Source organism: Typopeltis vanoorti, chromosome 6 (genome assembly GCF_054136105.1).
Source record: "Typopeltis vanoorti isolate ZY-2024b chromosome 6, IOZ_Tvanoo_1.0, whole genome shotgun sequence".
Classification (NCBI taxonomy): domain Eukaryota; kingdom Metazoa; phylum Arthropoda; class Arachnida; order Uropygi; family Thelyphonidae; genus Typopeltis; species Typopeltis vanoorti.
The window spans coordinates 108,157,067-108,180,202 of NC_143554.1; the positions used below are offsets into that span (position 1 = coordinate 108,157,067).

The following is a 23,136-nucleotide window of genomic DNA, read 5'->3' on the forward strand; positions in this document are numbered from 1 at the left end:
AATATCCTCGTTTTTAATATGATATCACCATTGATGCCATCGGTTCATACCTTTAAGCTTTCTCAGGACATTCATATCTGCGGTCTCTAGTATTTGGTCAAGTGTTTTATTTCTAACCCAGCTCTCATATCCATAAGTTAAAATTGGTTTGAACACTGTCTTGTATACTGCTAATTTAGTGTTTTGACTAATTTTTCTCTCATTCCATATAAATTTATTCAGTTGACTTCCTACCATACCAGCTTTGTTGATACTGTTGTCTCTTTTCATATTTAATTTACCATCTTCACACTAAAAATTGTACCAAGTAGCTGAAATGTTTTACTTGTTCTATAGGTTCTCCATTCAGAATGCAGTTGATATTTTAAATGCTTCTACCTATTTTCATCATCTTTGCTTGTTATTGCTGACTTTCATACCATATCTATTACAACAGTTATTCAATTTAGTCAGGAATCTTGCAGACTTGTAGCAGATTTATTTAGAAGTATAACATCATCTATATAAAGCAAAGAGCTGAAATTAACATCCCTAATTTTGATATCAGGTTTAATACCAATTTCCTTCATAATGTGATCCATATATTCATAATGAATAACAAAGGGGATATTGCGATCTTTGTTATATTCCCATGATTCCTCAACAATTTGTTGTAAAGTAAAAATCTGATCCTGACAGCCTCTATGTGGCCTGAATCCAGCTTGTTTCTTACCAAGCTTCTCTTCTACAATCCTTCTCAACTATTTCTCAAGTATACTTTTATAAATCTTACCAGGAACACTCAGTAGAGAAATACCTCTGTAATTCTCACATTCAATTTTATTTTCCATTTTATATATATGGGTACTATATGAGAGCTCTACTCCAATCATCTAGAATTCGTCCCTCTGTCCAGGCCTTTTGTATTTCCATTTACAAGCTATTTAATTAAATATTATAGAATATGTTATGTGTGAGTCTACTGTAAAACAGAATGACATATGCTAATTATAAACTAGAATAAACAGAAATTCCTTAAGAAATGAAGGTTTGTTGTAAAAGATTTTATTTTATTTTTTTTATGCAGCTTACTAATTATGAAATATAAATAGAACTCTGGGTAATATAGAATGCCATTTTACACACAAAACGGTAGTCAATATTGCTCGAAGTTCCTCTATCTATTATATAGTTGTTTTAATGCAAGTAAAAAAAATACATATATGAAAATATCTATTTATTTATATAAAATATCTAGCCTGGTTGATAAAATGGACAACAAGGTGACCAATATCTTCAGGTTGTAGATTATTTTGAGACAACCACCATATTTATTGGAGGCCTTAAGTTTGTAAAAAAAAAAGACTGGCATCCAGCAGGAATATCACGATGATCTAGCCTTAGTTTACCAATAAGTGGTATTCACATATTAAAAAAAAAAAAAAAAAACAGATTGAATTTTGTGTTGTGTTCAAACTAGAAATTAAAATAAATAAACTGAAAAGCACACAAATAAATATACTCAACTATACTTAGTGTATTATTGAATATATTGCCATCCCTTCGGAGGATATCACATATTCTGTGGAACATTTCCAGCTATTTTAATTCAACAATCAGCTATCATTCAGTTGACTGTTGAACTAAAATTCACACAGTCAGTTGTCATTTTATGTGAGAAATGACAACTGGCTCTTGAAAGTTATGACTTGGATATTAACCTTTAAAAAGGTCTAAACTGTTTTAGATAAAAATAGAGGAAAATACTTGTTAAATGATAAACAGGGTAGCACAGTATGACTAAATTTGTATTCATATTAAAAATTTTAAATATTTCAAAAGAAATAAACAAAGTTTGTAAAAGCTATACTTTGTAGGTGGGAGAAAGAATTCACTTCAGATTAAATAGGATTATGGAATTATTTGTGATTCAATTACAGAGAATTTACTGCATATATACTGAAATAAACTGGTACAGATCGATATTTATCAAAAATATTATGAGGGGACTTTAACTATGGAGATATAGACTGGAAGAAAGAAAGACAGCATGGCAGGAAGGAAATGCAATTTATAAACCTACTAAGAGATAATTACTCAAGGCAGCATGTGAGAGTATTGGACCTAATCACAGAATCTGAAGAGCTATTCATATCCAAGGTGACCAAATTCCCTCCGATTGGTGAAACTGACTATGCAGTCTTGACTTGGGAGATTGTACAACATGAGGAATATTCTGTCAAGAAGGGCATATATGGAACTTGAAGGCAGGTAATTATGACAAACTTAGAAAGAAACTTAAATCAGTGCCATGGCATAAAACACTGCAGGGTCATGTTAGCAGTGCATGGGATATAGTTAAGGGTCATCTAGAGCAATGCTTCCCAAACTTCTGGATGTCAGGCCCCCCCCCCTTTGCAAAAATTAAAATATTTCATGGCCCCCTCAAAAAAAAATCATAATAGAGAGATATATTATTATAATATTTATTGTATATTCAATACAAAACATACACACCGAATATTGCAAACATCAAATGCATATATTACATTTTTGGCCTCTTACCGTTTGGTTCTGAAGACGATGCGGGCTGTTCTGGATAAAATATGAAATACTGTCCATTTTTTTTTTTTTAGTCTGTTTCTGCTTCTTCTGATTGTTCGCAGGATTTTTTTTTTATATTATTTATCAGCCATTTATCCATCTCAGGGTTAAAATTTTTAACGCAGAATAGATCAAATAATAGTACCACTTACCGATACTGGCACACCACAGACTGATAACATGAAATTAGTGAATATTACCTGAATAAGGGAATCCCGGGACCAGGAACATTTTTCTCTTTTGTGACTTTTCTCCCTTTAAAGGCAGGTTATTAAAACGTGCATATGATTGGTGCGGAATTAACAAAAGATTCGCGCAACCGAACGATAAAAGCATAGCTGACAATTGAGTTGAAATGCTAACTCTCTTCAACCGAATTCCATATGTGAAACTGCCATAACATTCATTATATATATATATATATATATATATATATTAGTTTTAACACTTAAATTTTAACATGTTCGGTTGAATTTTTTTGGTGCCTTGGGAAATCGAACTCACACACACATCTAATTAATAACAATAGTTTTTAGTTAGATACCGTGTTTGCCCATGCAACATATGGTTTTGTTTCAGTCTATACAGTATAGTTTCTGTATGAGGGGACATGTGATTCATTAATTAGTGTGTTTTTATCCCAGTTGTATCTAATTGCACTATTTGTTGAGAAATATATTACACAGACTCCTCATACCTTATTCACTGGCCTAATAAAAGTACTTGTTTTTATTGCCTCTGCAGTAAAGTGGCTGTTAGGGAGGGGTTGTTTACCACTGCAAGCAAGTTACTATCTCTCCACATGAACTTGTTTAAGCTTTTTTTCATGTGTGAAGTATATGCGAAACTTTTATTGGTAACAGAAAACTAGCTCGGATGACAGTGATAATATAAAACGAGTTTTGATATGTATATAAAGTCAATATCAACAGTCCCTGATTACGAATGCATGATGAAAGGGACAGGAAGATTTGGAGCTTCCCTGGAGAGCATTCGAAGTAAATACAATTAACCACTGCTTTGAAATGAAACATGAATAAGCAATATTTACTAATACATCCACGTCTAGATTTCTGTGCTCAAGTCTGATCTCCTGCGTTTCTTGTGGATGAGGAAGCGGTGGAGAAGATTCAGAAGAGGTGACCAAGATGATGACTGGTCTGTGGAATGTTCCCCATGAAGAGAGATTAAGGGTGTGGATTGCAGAAGTTGGTTGATAGAGAAAAAGAGGGGATATGATAGAAACATTCCACAGATCTCCCGTGATGAGTCTTCAGACTACATGGAGGTGCTTGTACAATAACAATAATAATTACTAATTGTGGCGCTACTTATATAATCATCATTATCAATTTCCTAATATGTACTGTGAAAGGGTGCACAGGCTACCAAGACAGTACCACATAATTAAGTTTACATTATTATTAATCTCATATCAATAATCGTCCTATTTCTTGCCAGCACTCCAATATTGTTGTATCTAACATTCTGGTCTTCTAAGGCATTTCTGATGTATCAATCCATCTAATCTTAGTCTTCCTGTGGTTTTTCTTTTCTTTTCTTTTTTCCCTTTGCTATATTAGCAACACCGGTTTTGCTAACTTTTCTTCTATCCTTCTGTTAAAGTCAAACATTCTTGAATGCTAACAATGCAAAGTTCCTTCCTAATATCTACATTTTTAATATGACACTGCCATTGATGCTATTTGCTCCCTCCCCTAATTTTTCTCAGAACTCTCATTTCTGCAGACTCTAGTCTTTGATCGAGTGATTTAATTTTAATTCAACTCTCAGCTCCACAACTTAAAACTGGTTTGAACACTTTCTTGTATACTGCTAGTTTAGTGTTTTGGCTAATTTCCCTCTAATTCCATATAAATTTATTCAGCTGGATCCCCACCATAGTAGCCTTGGTTAATCTGTTAACTATTTCCATATTTAATTTACCATCTTCACTAAAATCTGTGCATAAATACCTGAAATATTTTATTTCTTCCATAGGTTCTCCATTGAGAATGCAGCTGAAATTCTCTACATGAACCTATTTTCATAGTTTTGGCTGATTTTCAAGCCAAATTTGTTACAACTATTATTCAATTTAGTTAGAGAATCCTGGAGACTTGCACTGGATGTGTTCAGGAGTATGTCATCATCTGAATAAAGTAAAGAACTACATCTGACATCTCCCACTCTAAGATCAGGTTTAATGCCACTTTCTTTCATAATGTGATAAGAATGGATGCACCCGTGTCTTACACCTGATTTTACATTAAACCATCTTATATTTCCTTCAATTCTTACAACTAAAATATAGGCTATGTATATTGCTCTGTATAATGTTACAATTATCCCATATAATTGTAACATTTTGAAAGGCTTTTCTCTGGGTGTCTTGTCATATGTATTTTTCAGATCTACAAAATTTAAGCACATATTCCTATGTTATATTTCCATGATTTCTCAACTATTTGTTGTAACTGAAAATGTGATCTTGACAATCTCTATTTGGCTTGCACCCAGCTTGTTCTTCTCCAAGTTTCTCTTCCACAATTTTTCTTAGCCTCTTTTCAAGTATATTTGCATAAATCTTACCTGGAACACTTAGTAGAAAATTTCCCCTGTATTCAGCTTTATTCTGCTTTTAAAGATGGGAACTATGAGAGCTATACTCTGGTCATCTGGAATTCAACCCTCTAACCAGGTCTTCTGAATTATGCAGTGTAGCTACTGAAAACTTTTATGACTCCATTGTTGAAAGTTTATTTTTCACTTGGTTAGACTATAATAAATTCAGTTTAATCCTTTATCCAAGTGAGAGCAAACAAAGTTTGCCCCTGAAAATATCTTCAGGAATGAATATGGTGTTGTACTATCTTACCTGGGTAAGTAGTACAACACCAGGCAACTCGTAGCAAAGGTGGAGCAAGCTACCAACACTCCTATCCCAGTATCTCCCATAATGCAAAACACATCTCCTTGCGGATATGTAATGTTATGCATTAAGGGATTGGCCACTACCCAGACTAGTTTCGACCTTTACTGAGGTCTCTTTAGTGGGAGCCAGGCCCAGAGTTGGAGATACCAGGCAGAAGCAATAGCAAGGTCATCTTTACCTACAGGAGTTGCCAAAAGGTTTGTCATCTTTTTTTTTTATTAAATTACTCTAGATTTAGAGAAAGATGTTGAAAGTTTATTTTTCACTTGGTTAGACTATAATAAATTTAGTTTAATCCTTTATCCAAGTGATAAAGGATTAAAGTGCAAACAAAGTTTGCACCTGAAAATATCTTCAGGACTGAATATGGTGTTGTACTATCTTACTATCATGAGTTGCCTGGTGTTGTACTACTTACCCAGGTAAGATAGTACAACACCATATTCAGTCCTGAAGATATTTTCAGGCACAAACTTTGTTTGCTCTCACTTGGATAAAGGATTAAACTAAATTTATTATTTTATGACTCCATATTTAAGCATTTCTAGTCAAATATCATCAACTCCAGCTACCTTTCCACATTTCATGTTTTTGATTGCTTTTTCTGCCTCAATGTTGATGTGTGCTCTTGATTGCATTCGTCTTGAATGTTTTCTACCATTCTGCTGTCACTGCTTGTTTCATTCAACAGTCTTTCAAAGTAATTACTCCAGACATCTAATACGATCTTATCTCCAGTTTCATGTCCCCTTTATCATCTCTGATTCCTTTTACAGTACTCTTTCCTCCATTTCTAGCTTTCAATTCCAGAACATTTTACTACCTTCCTGATATTTATCTTCTATATTCTTACCAGTGTTCCCAAGACTTCTATTTAGCTACTTCTACACATATTTAGTTCTCTTGCATTTTTCTCTATTATTCTTTCAGGGCATCTACTAACTTATTTATTAGGAATTTTTGGTATGCTTTTCTCTTTTAAAGGACTACTTCATTTAATAAAAGTAATTTATAACTTTCACAACAGCCAAGTCATTCCAACAAAAAAATATATGAACAATGTATATGTGACATCAAGTTTACTTGTCTTTTGTTATACTTGAAGCATTAAAGAAAGACATATATAGTCATTATTATGCAATAATTGGTTACCTTTTTATTATAATGTTTGTCCTTAGATGACATTTAAGTGTTTAAAGCAACTAGAAATGGTTACATATGCACTCTATCCTCCCCTTGTTTTGTTTCCTGAAAAGACTCCTGTTAATTGAAGGTGAGATTCCAGTCTACCTAAGCAAATTATTTTAGCTTATAAGCTAAAATTCTAGAATGCTGCTTTAAGTATGCCGTTTGGAAAGAAGTTGAAAGACATCCCCATGGACAAGGTGTATTGTGTATGTTATGAGTCACATGTTTGAAGCCTGCATAAATTGGAGGAATATGATGCTTCCAAGTCACTGCAACTGTGCCCAGGTGAAATGGCTGCAAGAAGGGAAATAACAGAGTTTGAAAGATGCATTGTAATAGGATGCAATGTTGCAGTCCTACCTGTCTGACAAACTGTTGACAAATTGGGCTATCCCAGTCAAACAATCTGTGATACTATACTGAGATGGAAGTGCAGGGAGTCAACTGCAAGTTGACTACCTGCACTACTTGATGTGTATCTCATCATGCAAACTCTTCCTGCTATTCTGTTCTAACTGTAGTTGTTTTAATCTTGCTTTGTGTTTATAGGTGAATTTATGGATGTTGGGATTATACACAACAAATTCAATTTCTCCACTACACTCACCAAAAGTGAATGTTGGGTGCTATGAACGATAATATGTAAAAACTGCTATTCATCAGCTGGAACATTGAATGTGGAGTTCCAGGCATTGACCAAAATAAGATACTATACACACAACATGGGTTTCCATAGTAGAACTGCAATATGAAAGCCCCAAATTACCTGAATCAACATGCAGTGTCGTCTTCAGTGGTGCAAAGAACATGTACAGTGGGATATGGAAGTTTGGAAAGCTGTATTATGGAGCAATGAATTTCACTACATCCTCTACTGAGAAGATGGATGGGTGTGTGACAGATGCCCAGTGAACATCTCTTACCAGGGTGTGCAACCCCAACTATGAAATTTGGAGATGGTGGTGTGATGGTATGGTCCTGTTTTTCCTGGTTTGGCATTAGGCCTCTGTGCTGCCATGAACACTGAACTTTTGAGAGGCATCTGAACATTTTAGACAATGGAATGCTTCCAACTTTGTGGCATTTCTATTGAGTTAACTATTGTCTCTTTCAGCAAGACAATGCATCATATCATAAGGTTGCTGCTGTAACTGCATGGTTTATGAACATGAATATCATCACGCTTGAGTGGCATCCACAGAATCCTGATCTCAACCCTGTTAAACATCTGTGGAATGAACTGGAGCATCGGATGAGGTCAAGGGACATCCATCCCGCAGTCCAGGACTTTATTTCATGCCCTCAGGAAGAATGGTGCAAAATTCACTTTGATCGTTATAGTATGCTTGTGGAAAGTATGCCTCGTAGGATTACTGCAGTCATCTCGGCAAAAGGACGTCCTACATCTTATTAAGGGAGGCACCATAGCTGTTTGTTCCTCACACTATGGCATCCATTGACTTCTTTCCAAGCACTGTACTGCTGATGAAAAAATTCATTAATGATGTCATTTAGAGTAACTTTCTTTTTAAAGTTATTACTCCTTACCATTCATGTTTCCAGAACATGTATTTATTTTTCTTAATATCAACTGAAGTTCTTTAACTAAAGCTGCAGCTTCTTCTCCATCTGAAAGATCTGCTTCAAATACTAATTCCATCAACCCAATACCTATTGAAATGAAAATTATCATACTTGATTTAAATCACATACACACAAACACAAATTAAATTGACAAGATAATCTTCGACATGCTTATGAAAAATATGCTTAACTAATTTACCTGCTCTGTTTAAATCAACTAAACATGTGTTAGCAATCTCATCATGCAAACTCTTCCCGCTATCCTGTTCTAACTGTAGTTGCTTTAATCTTGCTTTGTGTTTATAGGCAAATTTGTGGATTTCGGGATTAAACACAACAAATTCAATTTCTCCATCTGTAGCTAATGGTGATCGCTGCTGTGTAATCTGATAACCAGCCTATAAAACAACACAAAGGATCATATCTGATCTAAGTGATAAGACAATTTGCAAAAATCTTCAAAATTACACTAAGATATTAATTTTTGAGAAGTGGAGAGGATTTTGCATTTTAGGGGTCACCAGTGAATTGCTAATTCTTCTTTAATTCCCTTATTTGAATTAATTGTTTGCATTCCATGCTTATAAAATATAACAAAAAAATTCTGTCAAGAGCTTATATGTACATATTTGTTTCATAAGGAGCAAAATTTAAAAACCTTAAACTGAGATTAAAGAAATAATGATAGATGACAGGAAGCACCATTTAGAGGAGAGTCATAAAGAGTATGAACTTCTTGGGATGTCACCAAGTAGTGGAAATGAGACTAAATTGTAGTGCTAAGAAAGATGTTCTCAATTATAGATCAGTGTATATATATTATCTGCAGTTGTGATTAAATTATTAGAGAGAAGGAATGGTTAGGAATAGAATAAAATAGGCTAAAAGAATTCTCTTTGATCATCATCATGGTTTTGCCCAAAGTAGTTTTACTTAAGAGAGGAAATTTAGAATTATGAATCTTTTTACAACTGCTTCTGTGCATTAGAAGGTGCTAGGACGTTGAAAGTTGCTGCTTTTTTTTAAAATATTTATCCCCCCACACACAAGAGATACAAAAACGTATAGCAGATCAGTGCTATGTGTGAGATGTAAATGGGAGTTGAGAAACCTATTGACATTCTTCTTAAAGAGCTATAGGTTGAAATTGGGAAATCTATCATCAGGAAAGCTATTCTTGAGAACAGAGGTAGATGGAATAAATGAGGAAGAGGAGAAGCAGGTTTGATGAGTTTGCAGTTGTACTGTAAAGGAATGTTAGAAGTAGCTGCTCATTTTAACAGGCCTAACAACAAGTGCAGAATGATGTTTGCCAATTCACTGGAGCAGTGACTATGGAAGTACCCATAGAAGAGATACAGAGTTGAAACATTGCATGTGATATTGTGAGATAGAGGCTGAAGTGAACCTGTGAGGGAAAGATCATCTATGAGCCAAATTGCTCTCCTCTGGACAGCATCAAAAATTTTTAAGGTTTTAGGTGCACCACCCCAGTATTCTCAGGATGGGCAGATTTGGGATTTGTATAGGGTTAGTAGCTGGGTGGGTGTAAATAGCTTGTTGAGCAGAAAAGAATGCCTAGTTTTTTAATAGCTGAGGAAGTTATGATATGATGTGTTTCTGCTAAAAAAGGTTGGAGGTAAATGTCAGTCCAGGGAGATAGAGAGTTCATCCTGTCTGATAATGTGTGTATTACTGAGAATGAGGGAAGGTGAGCTGAGATTCCTTTTAGAGCAAAAAGGCAGGAAGCCAGCACTGTAGGTGACTAGGTTATCTTTGCCCCAATGAAGGATGGTATGGAGATCAGTGTTTAAGGCACTGGTTACAGATGGGATAAATGTAAAAGATGTCTGGGAACTACATAGTTTGTCAGAGGGGTAGGATGAGTGCTATTATCGGCAAAGGATAGGATTTGTAGTGATTGAGAGTAGATCATTTATGTATAAGAGAAAGAGGGTAGGTGAGAGAACAGAGCTCTGAGGTACTCCTGCATTGGTGGCAAAGCTCAAAGAGAGGATGCCATCCATAATGACAATTATGTTAGAAAAACAAATATTCCTAACACAATGAATGGACAAAGAGAAAATTGGCTACCCAGCTAGACCAAAGGAAGATAGTTTGCAAAACAGGTCTTGATGCCAAACATCACTGAAAGCCCTGGAAATGTCAACTGCAACAGTACACAGTTCTCTGAACCTTTCCATGGCGCATGTCCAGTGGTGAGTGATTATCAGCCATGGATCGGGATTGGTGGAATCCATGCTGGTGGTTGCTGATATACTGGTGAGCTTCTAGATAGTGAAGAATTTGACCACTGATAACTTTCTCCATTATTTTAGAGAGGATTGATACAACATTTTGATACTGTAAACCAAAAAAAGTTAATAGCGATATTAAGAGATATTCAAACTAATACAAAAGACCTAAATAATAATAGAATTATATTGGAATCAGAAGATACAAATTATAAACAAAATTAATAATGAAACAATAGATATCAAAAGATGAGTAAGACAAGGGTGTATAATATCCTGTATACTTTTCAATATATATATAGCAAAATGAAATTGAAAGAATATGAAGAAATTGAAATTGGAATAAAAATAAATGGAAACAGAATTAACAATATTAGATTTTCTGATAATTTTGTGTTCGTAGTGAAATAAAAAAAAAAATTCAAAATATGGTTGAAATACTAATCAAAAAGAGTCAGAATTATGGCTTAGTATTAAATACAGCTAAAACCAGGTATTATGGTAATAAGAAAAAAACAGCAGCAAATTTAAGTCTATCAATGGGATTCATTCAAATTGTAAATGGTTATAATTACTTAGGAATAATGATCACAGAAGATTGAACAACAGTTATGGAAATAAAATCAAGAAGATCTCATGTTGGAGGCTTAATGGATTGTATACAGCACTCGAAAAGGATTAAAACAGAATTTAATCCTTCATATATTTCGTCTCAGTCACTGAGACATCTTCAGGGATTACACAAAAAAAAACTAATGTAACATATACACAAATACCATACAATACTAAGCCCAACCACATGGGTGACTCTCAAGTGCTATCTAGGTAGAGTGCCCTCTAAGGGCAGTTGTAGGTGGCCTGGAATGTAAGGCAGGATCTCTGATGATAAGTGTTTCCCAAATCTTAGGAAGCTTAATGCAACCATATTTATTAAGATTTGGTTGATTTCTGAGGACTGCTGCTGATTCTAAAAATAGTTTCTCTTTTTTGAATTTACTGTGGTGGAGCATGGTGGTTTTTTTCCCATGAGATCCTGTGGGTTGTATCCAAGACCAGCTTATAGGAGCGGGGTACTTTATAAACTCCAGGCACTGAGAGAGGAGGGAATTTTAAAATCTTGGCTATTTTTTCTGATGTGCCATGGATGTAGGGTATGGTGATGGCATTTCTAAACTCTTTCTAAAGAGAAGACCAGCGAATGGGGGAAGAATTGATTATTTTTTTAATACTGTGATCGCTGTAGCCATTGGAGAGGAAAGTGTTGTGCATGTGGTCAAGCTTGACCACATACACATGTCTGGAAGGAGATGTGCTTTGCATTATGGGAGATACTAAGGAAAGCGATCAGCACTTATTCCACTTTTATCATGAGTTGCCTCAGACCTGAAAATACTTCAGGCGCAAACTTGACTTACCTGTTTTTGCTTACTTGGGAAAAGGTTTTAAACAAGTTTATAAAATTGCTTGATATCTTTAACGTATAGTATACCAAAGGTAAAAAACTTTCTACAAACATCATATTCAGTGAGTTTGAAAAAGTATTTTGTATAACATAATACAAGAAAAACAAATAGCATTCTAAGAGTTATTATACACATATATGAAGATAATGAAATACAGATACTGAATTCTGAATTACCATTTTGGAGAGATGATAATTTAGAGTAATTCTGATGGGAGGGTTACAAAAAAACACTGCAGACATAAATATTTCAAACATAATAATAATGAACACTGCGCTCACTGGAATGTTCTCTGTGAATTAGAAAAATAACACAAACCATATCTGATCTAAGAGCATTTGCTATCAAAGAATAAATAAATAATAATAATAATAATAAATGCATTATATATATAAAGTATGTACCAATTCATACAATAAGTTAATTCCAATAAACAAAAATAAGACAAAGCGAATCCTCTACTATTTAGTCTGACATCTTTATATGTATGTATGTGCATGTTCTTCACTTGGCAGAGAGTTTATCAAAAGTAGAGTCGTTATTTTTTTCCTGTTTATCTCTTGTTGTTTCTCTTTTTTCCTTTTGATAAACTCTATGCCCAATGAAGAAGTCAAACTAAACAGTAGAGGAAATTAACTTGTCTTAAGTTTTTTCACAATCTATTGGGGTTCTTTAGCTGTAGACTTCACAACTGCAACTGTCTTGGAAAAGGTGGTTGGCCCTATGCCTCCCGGTTTGTCCATTCAAAAGTAGAGTCATGTTATTTTTTTCCTGTTTCCCGAGTTTGAGTGAAAAAATCCCCTACCTTCGTATGAGATTGGCTAACTCACCTTTAGTCGAAAGAGACCAGATAAAGATTCCTCACGTCTTGGATGGGAATCGAACCCAGGTTTTTCTGACCAAAGGGCTTCGTCTATACCGACTGAGATACAAAGGCTCTAGAGGAAATTAATTACATTTTAAAAAAAAAAGGGTAAAATGTCATTATTTCCGTCTTTATAAAAGTTAATCTCAACAGCTATACAAAGTGTTATATAATCACTTTGTAAATTAACATGTAATATGAGTCTTGCTGTTTTACACTGATGATGTGCGCTTAATTCTGTTATGAAATATTCAGCTTCTAATTTTTTTCAATAAAATTATATACTGTAGGTAGTTTTCGGTATTGAGACCACATATAATATAAAGAGTTTATTAAAAATAAATAATTAAAAAAACCTGACAAGTTTCGTTCATCATAAGACTTACATCATTAGGGGTAATGGTATATAAAAGTTTAACACAATTATTGACAATTAATTACACATATTAGATGTTTTTTTATAGCTTCACAACTGTTAAATATAATTGATAAACCAGAATACAAATTATGCATGTTGGAACACTGCTAGTTGATGCCACGTTCTGTGGCTCATGCGTCTGAGGCAGTTAAATTTTTGATGAAGGCAGACCACACTTGATGTAAAATCAAGCCTTGATTTTTATTGCACTGTGTAGGGATCTTAATCATTTGTGCAGCTTCTTTAAATTTTCAATTATAAAATTCAATATATGACATGTTTGCCTGTTGCCAGAGTACTTGATGGCCAGTGGTGGCTATGTGGAATGCTAAACCTGATTTGTGCTCCCTTCTTTAATCGACGTCTTTTACATGTTCAGACATGCAGATCTCTCTCTCTCTCTCTCTCCCCCCGACCTTCCCATCTGGCCACAAGAGCAATGAATCTCATAGACACCTGGTTTTTTCATAGAGTGATGTGGCAGTTTTGGTGGATGTAGGAATCTTGATATTTTTTGTAAAGTTAGAAAAGCCACTTTTATGTTGTACTTGCGGAGCAAGATAGCCAAATTTATCCACGATGACATTTCTGATGTATGGCAGCATGACTGCATTCTTGAACTCTTGTTTACGTAAGGGAGTTGCAGGAGCTGTATTAAGAATTTTTTTGATTGTCTTGGGTTCAAAATCATTAAGTGTGAGGTTCTGTGCCAGGTAGTGTAATTCGTTTCTCTTCATCGGTGTGCTAGATATATTGTATGCTCTGTCTCTCAAAGTTTTAATCATGCCTATTTTTCTGCAATGGATGGTGGTGTGAAGCAGCATTTAAAAATCTTCTCATTGTGGTGGGTTTTCTGTATGTGGAGAAGAATAACCTTTTTTTCCCCTCTTCATTTCAATAAGGATATCAAGGAAAGGTCATTTTTTGTGCTGTTCTAGTTCAATAGTGAATATACAAAGTTATATACTATGTCTAACAATGTTTCACTCTTCACCACACTTGTTATTCATGTTCCAAAACTGCAACAATGGAGAGTACAATATAGAACAAGATTACATATGTATGAAATGAATATTTTTTATTTTATTATTATTTACTTATTTATTTTTATGAGATGAATTAAAAGCTTTTCAGGGATAACTTACTGGCAAATCAGCATAAAAATAGTGCTTTCTATCAAACATTGAAAATTTATGAACAGTACAATTAAGGGCTAATGCTGTAAGTACTCCAGCCTCTACACATCTGCGATTCAGAACCTGAAAAAAGTAAATCACAAAGGTAAGCTCAAACCTATTCTGCAAGGTTTATTCTCATAAACATGAATTAAATAACATTCTTAACCATGAGACAGTTAGCTAATAAGATTCATTTACCATCCAATAAGATTATTATTCTGGGTAAAAAAAACAATTTTAAATCTTGACTACTGATATTCATGGGAAGAAGAGACATAACATTAAATGCAATCAGCAATCTATGCAATATTCCAGATTACTCTTCACAAAAATTTGTGAACCCTTTCTTGGAAAATCACAGAGCTTATATATGTAACTAATGAATATAACTTCACTGTCAATAGTTATGACAAAATACAGGTACCCCCCCCCCGTACAATGCAGTACTCATACAACGCGGTTTCAATAAAAACACGGTCTACAAATTGTAGAAACCCTTTATCTTTTCGTATATTTTTCACCCGCGAATTAAAAATCAAATTTTATCTTCGTTAAATTTGCATCTTCCTGTATCGCGCATGTAATTATAAGTAGCAAATTTATATCAGGGGAAATATCCTTTAGCAGGTATGTACGTCAATTGTTTACCATATAAAGTGTTTATTGTTGAAATTTATCTTCGTTTTCTGCCAGGAAAGCGCATTAAAATCATAAGTGTGTTAATCTCAAAGCTGAGCACTTTATTTTCTGGTGAGTTGCATACAATATGTAATGCTCTTTTATGTAAAAAATTTTATTTTTATAATAATGGCCACTTAGAGGGCTTTTGCGATTTGGTTGAAAATGAAATTAGTGAATTAATTGATGGGGAAATAGATTTAAATGAGGAGAAACTGGTACAATTAATAGATGACATCAAAGCAAAGGCAGAGACAGTTCTGTCGAAGATTCTGATTGATGAATCTGTTAAAGAATTCAGTTTAAAGAAATTAGCAGAAAGATTGGACTGGCTAGGAAGTTAGGACGTTATTTTAAAGATAATGATCCCTCAATGGAGCGCTCCGGAAAATTCATAAGACAATTGGATATTTGTTTAGCTAAATATCATGAACTTAATAAAAAAATTGCAGCATAGTGGTAAGCAAGGTCTTATTACTAACTTCTTGATAACTAAACTAGCCGAAGTATGCAATGAGAATTATACAAATGATGTCCAAGAGATTTCAAGTGACGAAGATGTCAGGCCACTCGTAAATAAAGAACATCTACGAAATGTTCGTTTTGAAGAGAGTGATGACGATTAAAATATGCACTATATTTTATTTTGCCTAAAACATTTATGCATTATGTGCAATGAAGTTTACGTACAATTTGTATTTTTATAAGTTTATACTACATATTTTGTTTCATAATTTATACGTTTTCTTAACTAATATGAATTACCTGAATTAAATAAAAATATTTTTTGTTGGATATGTCACTGTTGTTTATATCATAATAATAAATAAAAAAGTCTTTGGCTTTTCATTCATATATTTAGTAAAAAAAAAAAACGATTTCAGAACATAACCCTACTTTATCTGTGTGATCTGAGTCTCGTATAACGCGATTTATATAACACGCCATTTCTGTGGAACCTAACATCCTCGTTATACGAGGGTTGCCTGCCTGTACTTGATTTAAACAATTTAACAATATCATCATTATTTAAACTGTATTACTAAATTGAGTGTTCTTGTGTGACCTCATGGTAACTTTTATGATACTCAATAGGCAAACCATAATAGGCTTAATGCTAGTTGACAACTACAGGAACTTTTCTAAGCTCATTCTTAAATGATTTCCAAATTAGTATTAATCAATTGATCTTTAGTGCAGTTAAGTAGGTGCAGTTAATTGATGTTTATATGGCATTCTTATTAGCACATAATAAGCAGATAGTTAATAATTACTGAATATATATTAACTCAGTTAAAGATAATGTAATAATTTTTTTATAATGGGATTGTATTTAAAATTAATACTAGGAGAGTCAAAAGCAGTAGACAAGATTAGTATTATTGTCAATTAGAGTGGAAAAGATGCCTTAAATCAGCAATATGAAAATCATACTAACTTCATTCAGTTTATAACAGAAACATGATAAATGCGTTGTATCTTTCAGGCACCGGCCACGTTCGCCAGTATCGCACATGCTGTGAACAAGCACTGACGTGTTTCACGCGGTCTCTTGATATGCCTTAGTTGTTTCCTACTCACAACTCTGATTTATTTAGGAACAGTGCATTGTAATTTAAAGAATCAGGCAGCACTCTATTGACATATAAATAAAACACATTTATTTACATTAATATCAAAGTACATTAATTAAACGATAGGGAGGTTACTCTCTCTACCTATCCATTAGGCCTTCAGCATGAAGAAACAAACTTTCCCTTTTCAATATTAAATAACTATACAATATAATCACTCAATTACTTCTCTGCTTATTAAATCAAATTATTTAATTTGATTTAATTATCGTTACCATTCCAAATGACTCTCTTACGAACACTTCTTATTACTATTAAGCTAATTCTTATCAGACCATCTATAACATATCTCCTAGATTATAAAAGGAAATGTACAAAAAAATTAGAACAAACTTACAGAGGCTCTGTATCGCACATTCAATCAAAAATCTTGCACTAAAGTCTCTATGGTCTTTCTTTCATCTCAGGTCTTAGGCTTCCTTCAGGAGTGTCTTGCATCAGCAGTATCTCGTCGGGAATTGGCAGGCTGTGGAATGCAACCTGCGATGCTCGAATAGCTCAGGCAAAAGGTTTCAGCATACAGGGAAAATTCTCCGGTGCTTGAAGTTTGCTTCTGCGGCTACTGGCATCGGCTGATCTCCGCGGCAAAAAGAAAAACTTCCAAGCGAAACTGCTTCTGGTATTTACATTTGCTGTTCTCTCGTCATTCCCATTTTTCTCCTCTGCCGTGGGCTCACCATAACGTCTGGTCCTCTGGATCCTACTCCTGGTACTTCTGCCACTAACTGCTGATGACGATAACTCTGATTGCCGACAATGAAAACTCCCACTCTCGATGTCTGGCTCAGTCCCTTTTTATTTCATGTTCTCTGGAATCTTGCACGAAGAGTTGTAACCCCCTAAGAATTCAGCACGTCTCCTTGATCTTCTTTTAAGACCGACCCGTTCTTTCTTCCATGCATTCCTTTGATCGTATCTTGTTGTGCAGCGGAAACTTGTCTAAACTTTTCAGATCTCTCAGGCGCTGACTTTGAAGGTGTTTATGAGCAGAGCTCATAAGCAACTTTCTCATACACCAAAATCGTAAACAACTTTCTTATGCCCTCATATAGAGCTATTATACAAAGTTCCAGTGGCAAAGCATTGCCCTTGTTTTTGACATTCTAAAATATTCTTGTTCAAGGAGTAAATACAGTTAATTCCCATAGGGTTATTTACAATAATATCTAGCATAAAATATACAGAGACAAACAAGGTTATTTTTGTAACATTCTCATGGGACTTGACATCTGTAAAAATCAATGTAAAGCGCTTTAGTACTTCCAAGCTACATCAAGTTTTACACCACCTTATACAATCCTGATCAATAGTATAATAATGATTTTCCAGCCTGCTCCTCACTGTAACACACACACACACACACACACACACACACACACACACACACACACACACACACACACACACACACACACCTGACAATAGCAAACGATGCTATTTTATCTCAGATTTCTGAATGGAGATGTGAGGAAGAAGAAAGTTGCTCCAATCATTGCATATTAAGTTTCATCATCAGTAACAAAAATTTAAACTGAATACATAAAACAAACTATTGTATTAAGATCAAGTACTTCAGTAACAAAACCAAGCTAGACACATTTGTAAAAGCATTAAAAAGAGAATTTGCCTACCTAATCTCAGAACATCACTGTACTGAGATCAGCGAACAAGCTTACCTTAGATAAGAACTTAGTCATCTAGGCATCAGTACAGGTCGATATAGACTTACATGCTTTTGTGCTTTCATCAGGTCTCAAAAAATCCTGCAACCAAACACTCAGAACAACCAAGAAGCTAAACGTCGATGGGAGGAAATCAGTACGTTGGTGGAAAGACGAACTAACAGGTCTAAGAAAATGTGCAAATGCACTCAGGTGACTATATCAAAAACAATAATCAAGATTTAAGACAGAGGAGAAGATAGAACTGCTATAAAGCCAAATACAAATATGAAGGCAGAATTGTGGAAAAAATTCTGTACTGTTTCAACCATATCGAATCCTTGGAACTGTATATATAAATTAGCAGCAAAAAAGAATAAGGCAACACCTATATTATCAACTACAGAAAATGCAGCTATTATGATAAACAAGTTTATTCTTGATGACAACGCATCAACAGATGAAGAAATCCACAAAACTTACAGATAAATAATGGAAACAGACATAAACACTCCTAATGATGATTTATTCACATCTAATGAAATTGAGTCAATATTAAGATCAATGGATCCAAGAAAAACTCCTGGAGAGGACAGAAAAACCAGCAATATACTTCTAAGAATGTTTCGAATTTTCCACAAATCCATAACAACAGTTTACAATGAATGCCTAAAAAGAGAGTGATTTCCTTTATTATGAAAATGCTCTAAAATTATACCCATAATCAAACCAGAAAAAGAGACATCCAACGAAATTAGCAAATACAGGCCAATTAGTCTCATAAACCTGGTAAGGTACTAGAAAAACTTCTGATAAACTGAACTTAGTCTATTCAAGAGACCTATTAAGCAGCAATCAGTATGCATTTAGACCTCAGTCAAGCACAGTAGATGCAATTATGGAGGTTAAGACAGTCTACAGCAAAAAAAAAACAAAACAAACTTACTACTGATCTCACTTGATGTACAAGGAGCCTTTGATGCTGCATGGTGGCCAACCATAATTAATCTATTAAAAGATTTCAAATGTTCAAAAAAACCTACTCTATCTTACAAAAAATTATTTTACAGACAGAAGAGCAACCATGAGATTAAAAACCACGGCTGTAACGAAAGAAGTCAAATGAGGTTGTCTGCAAGGTTCCTACTGTGGGCCAACTTTCTGGAACATCCAGTACAACTCATTATTAAGACTTCCTTTCACTACTGAAACAAAAGTCATAGCTTTTGTGATAATGCAATGATAATGATTAAGGGACGCGATGGCTCACACTTAGAAGTAACAGTCAATGAAGAACTCTTTAAAACTGCAGAGTGGACACATGAGAAGAAAGTTACCTTCAGTAGTCCTTTCTTTTAGTGTTGCACAGTGATCAGCATTCATTTTAGAAATTATAGACTTTGCAACCGTGTTATAAATAACTCTTTTAATTTCCCGACGTTTCGATCTTCATATTAAGATCATCATCTGGAGCATATACAAATATAAGGACAAGCTGAGTTACTTTACATACAGTAAGCTAGAGAAACAATGATTTGATCACAGGTTATTCTACTGGCATGACCTCTAGTGAAAAAAAAAAAATATTTAGAAACTACATCAAGCTAAATTCTATTTATGATAACACGAGCAAACATTCTTTCTTATAGTTTTCTTTCAGTAACAATGATGTCCTATTTTTAGCATTACAATTGTTATTTTTGATTCAGGATCCTAGATTTATCTACAGTTCTGTTTATAGTTACTCTTAGAGAGGAAGGTTCCGTGGGTCGAATATGTGCATTCCATATGTTTGGGATTTTTAGACAATCATTATTGTTCAGATTGGGGTGGTTGATAAAAATCTCACAGGCTTCTTTAAATTTGCATTCATACCATGTTTTGGTGTGATGTAAACCAGTGGTGCTTTTCCAGTCAATTCTATGTAAGGTGTTCAGGGCATGATCAGAAAGGCCAGCTTCAGCACAGTTATTATATTTAATGTGTCGCTTATGTTCTTTTTGTCTGATAGGAATTGTGCATCCTGTTTCCCCTATATATGGTATGTTACAGGTGCAATAAATACAGCATACTTCAGGGTGGGCCAGCGGAGAGAGTGGGTCTTTGGATGAGTTGAGCAAGCTTTTTAATTTTGAAGGAGGTTTAAAGGTGGCTTTGAGGTTGTATTTTTGTAGTATTCTGTTTATTTTATCTGATGTCCCTTTAATGTAAGGAATGGTTACGGTTTTACTGTAGTCAGGTTTATCTTTGTTTTTTATTGAGGTCTTGTAGAGAATTATGTTAGTAGTGTTTTGGCTATAACCATTTTTCAGAAAAGCATTGCTAATAACTTTAAATTCATCTTTCAGTGCATGTTCATTGGAGCAGATCTTCAAAGCCCTGTTTATTATGGCGGTAGGAGTTTATGTGTATAAATTGGTCAGTGTGTGTCGATTTCCGGTAAACAGTGAAAGAAAGATTGCCAGAAGGAAGACGTGTGACAAGTGTATCTAGAAACAGAAGTGTGTTCTGTATTTCAATCTCAATTGTGAACTGTATGCATTTGTGTTGTTTGTTTAGATGGCTAAGGAAAGTGTTTAGTGTCTGGCAGCCATGGGACCAGATCGCGAAAACATCTTCAACGTATCTAAGCCAAACTTTGGGTTTTAAAGGAGAGGAATCTAAAGCATGTTGCTCAAAATGTTCCATATAAAAGTTAGCAATAGGGGGGGGATAATGGTGAGTTCATTGTTGTGTCTTCTTTTTGTAGGTAGAAAGCGTTTTGCCATACAAAATAACCAGAACATAATACATGCGCAAAGAGTGGCGTGATATCTGGAGGGAATTTGTTCTGTAAGAGAAGGATTGTGTCATTGATTGGGACATTCGTAAAGAGGGCAGAGATGTCAAAACTGACTAATAAATCATCTTTTTCAAATGTAATGTCTTTGATAATGTTTATGAAGTGTTGTGTGTTTCTGATATAGGAGTGGGAATGACCTACCAACTCCTTGAGTGTTGTTGCTAATTTCTTGGCTAGGTGATAATTCAGGCTATCTATCCCTTTGACTACCGATCAGAGTGGTGTGTTTTGTTTGTGTATTTTTGGTAGCCCGTAAATTCTCGGGGAACGAGCGTAGTGCGTTAGTAGTTTTTTGACCATATCTTCGGGTCATGTAGTAATTGATTTAAGTGGTTTCTCTGTTTTCTTTTTTATTCTATTGGTTGGGTCGTAGTTAATGAGTTGCTATGTATTACCTTCAATAGCAGCTAGTCTAATGTGCTCCATATCTCATGTAAAAAAATCAAAACAAGAACTCTTTAAAACTGCAGACTGAGCACGTCAGAAGAAAGTTACCTTCAATAGCACCAAGTCAACAACAACGCTATTGTTGTTATTATTATTACATGTAGCATGTTTTCCATTTACATGTAACATGTTTTTCTGAAAAACTCCACATAAATTAATTGCTATTAGAAATACATTGAAAGGTGGGGAAAGATTGCATGGAAGGGCAAAGTCAATGCAACATAAGGAAACAAATAAACCAAAGTAAAATTTTAATAAATTAAAATGAATTACAAATATTTTGTTTTATGACTTGTTAAACACACCTTCATGTGAAGAACAGCCAGTACTTGACAGCTTATGCCAAACCCTACTTGTCAAATGAAAGTTTACTCCCCCCCCACTTGTTTTAATGAGTGGAGTCAATAAGAGTTTCACAAAATGTCTAATAGCTTTACCATAATTGATTTTTTTTCCAAATAAAAAATATTCAATTTTGTCCAATCTGAAGCTACTCACCAGCTGATAAAATCCACTCATCACAGGTGAGTGGGCGAGCCTATTTCTCGAGCTTTGACAACAGCAATAGAAATCTCTTCATTTGCCATCACATATATGCTGGATTTAAACCAATAACCCTATTCAAAATTTAAAAAACAACCAACAAAAACAACAAAAAAATATATATACACACACAGTGTAATAAACCACCTTACAATGCTATGCTTTATAACAATCTGTTCATACAACACCAAAGGTTTTCACTTTTCAATTATGACCAAGCCTATTTATACAATATTACATTTGCTCATACAACAGTTTCAGAAACATGATGCATCCATGAATCAACTGGCATACAGTTTTTGTGAACTGTGTATATGACGTTATTGTTCACTGTAACTTTGTTTCGCTATGAATATAAGCTTTTTATAACTACATATTTTTTATAATTAAGGGCCAAAGAGAAAAATCACAACTCAAAAACTCTATAACAAATTTTTACAATTCAGCAAAAAAGCAGTGTGATAGCAGATGTGAAAGAAATGCCAACAAAAATTGTAAATAGTTTAATTCAGTAACAAATGGGTATATGAAGAAAATGGTCAAAAAAGAGGTCAAAATGAGATTGTCAAAGTGTCTCAATAAAGAATGTGGTCACCCCTCACAGCAATGCAACACTTGCAATGATGTAACGATGTTTCATATTGTTTATAATCCAGAAGAGCTCATTTGGTAATAACAACCACTGCTCCCACAAAGCAACCCTCTCTCAAGGTTTTGTGGAGTTGTTGAGAACAGCAACATGTCTACCTAGGGCATCCTAAACATGCTCAATAGGATTACAGTCAGGAAAGCTGGCTGGTCAGTTCATATGTACAGTAATCTCTTCTTAAAGATATTAGTCTATGAGTTTGCTTGATGAGGA

At 34.4% G+C, this 23,136-nt stretch overlaps 1 protein-coding gene across 2 annotated transcripts in view; it reads right to left on the reverse strand.

Moving 5' to 3' along the window:
* Positions 1-23,136, reverse strand: part of LOC150105785 (glutamyl-tRNA(Gln) amidotransferase subunit B, mitochondrial-like) — a 119,116-nt gene that overhangs the window by 65,699 nt on the left and 30,281 nt on the right. The window contains exons 2-5 of one of the 2 annotated variants that reach the window (XM_090393588.1): positions 22,230-22,348; positions 14,437-14,550; positions 8,490-8,688; positions 8,255-8,377 (exon numbers count right to left, since the gene is read on the reverse strand). In XM_090393588.1, the coding sequence (XP_090249714.1) occupies positions 8,255-8,377; positions 8,490-8,688; positions 14,437-14,550; positions 22,230-22,250 (457 nt within the window). In that variant the 5' untranslated portion in view covers positions 22,251-22,348. The remainder of the gene's footprint in view (positions 1-8,254; positions 8,378-8,489; positions 8,689-14,436; positions 14,551-22,229; positions 22,349-23,136) is intronic. The other variant, XM_090393587.1, reaches the window with a different exon arrangement.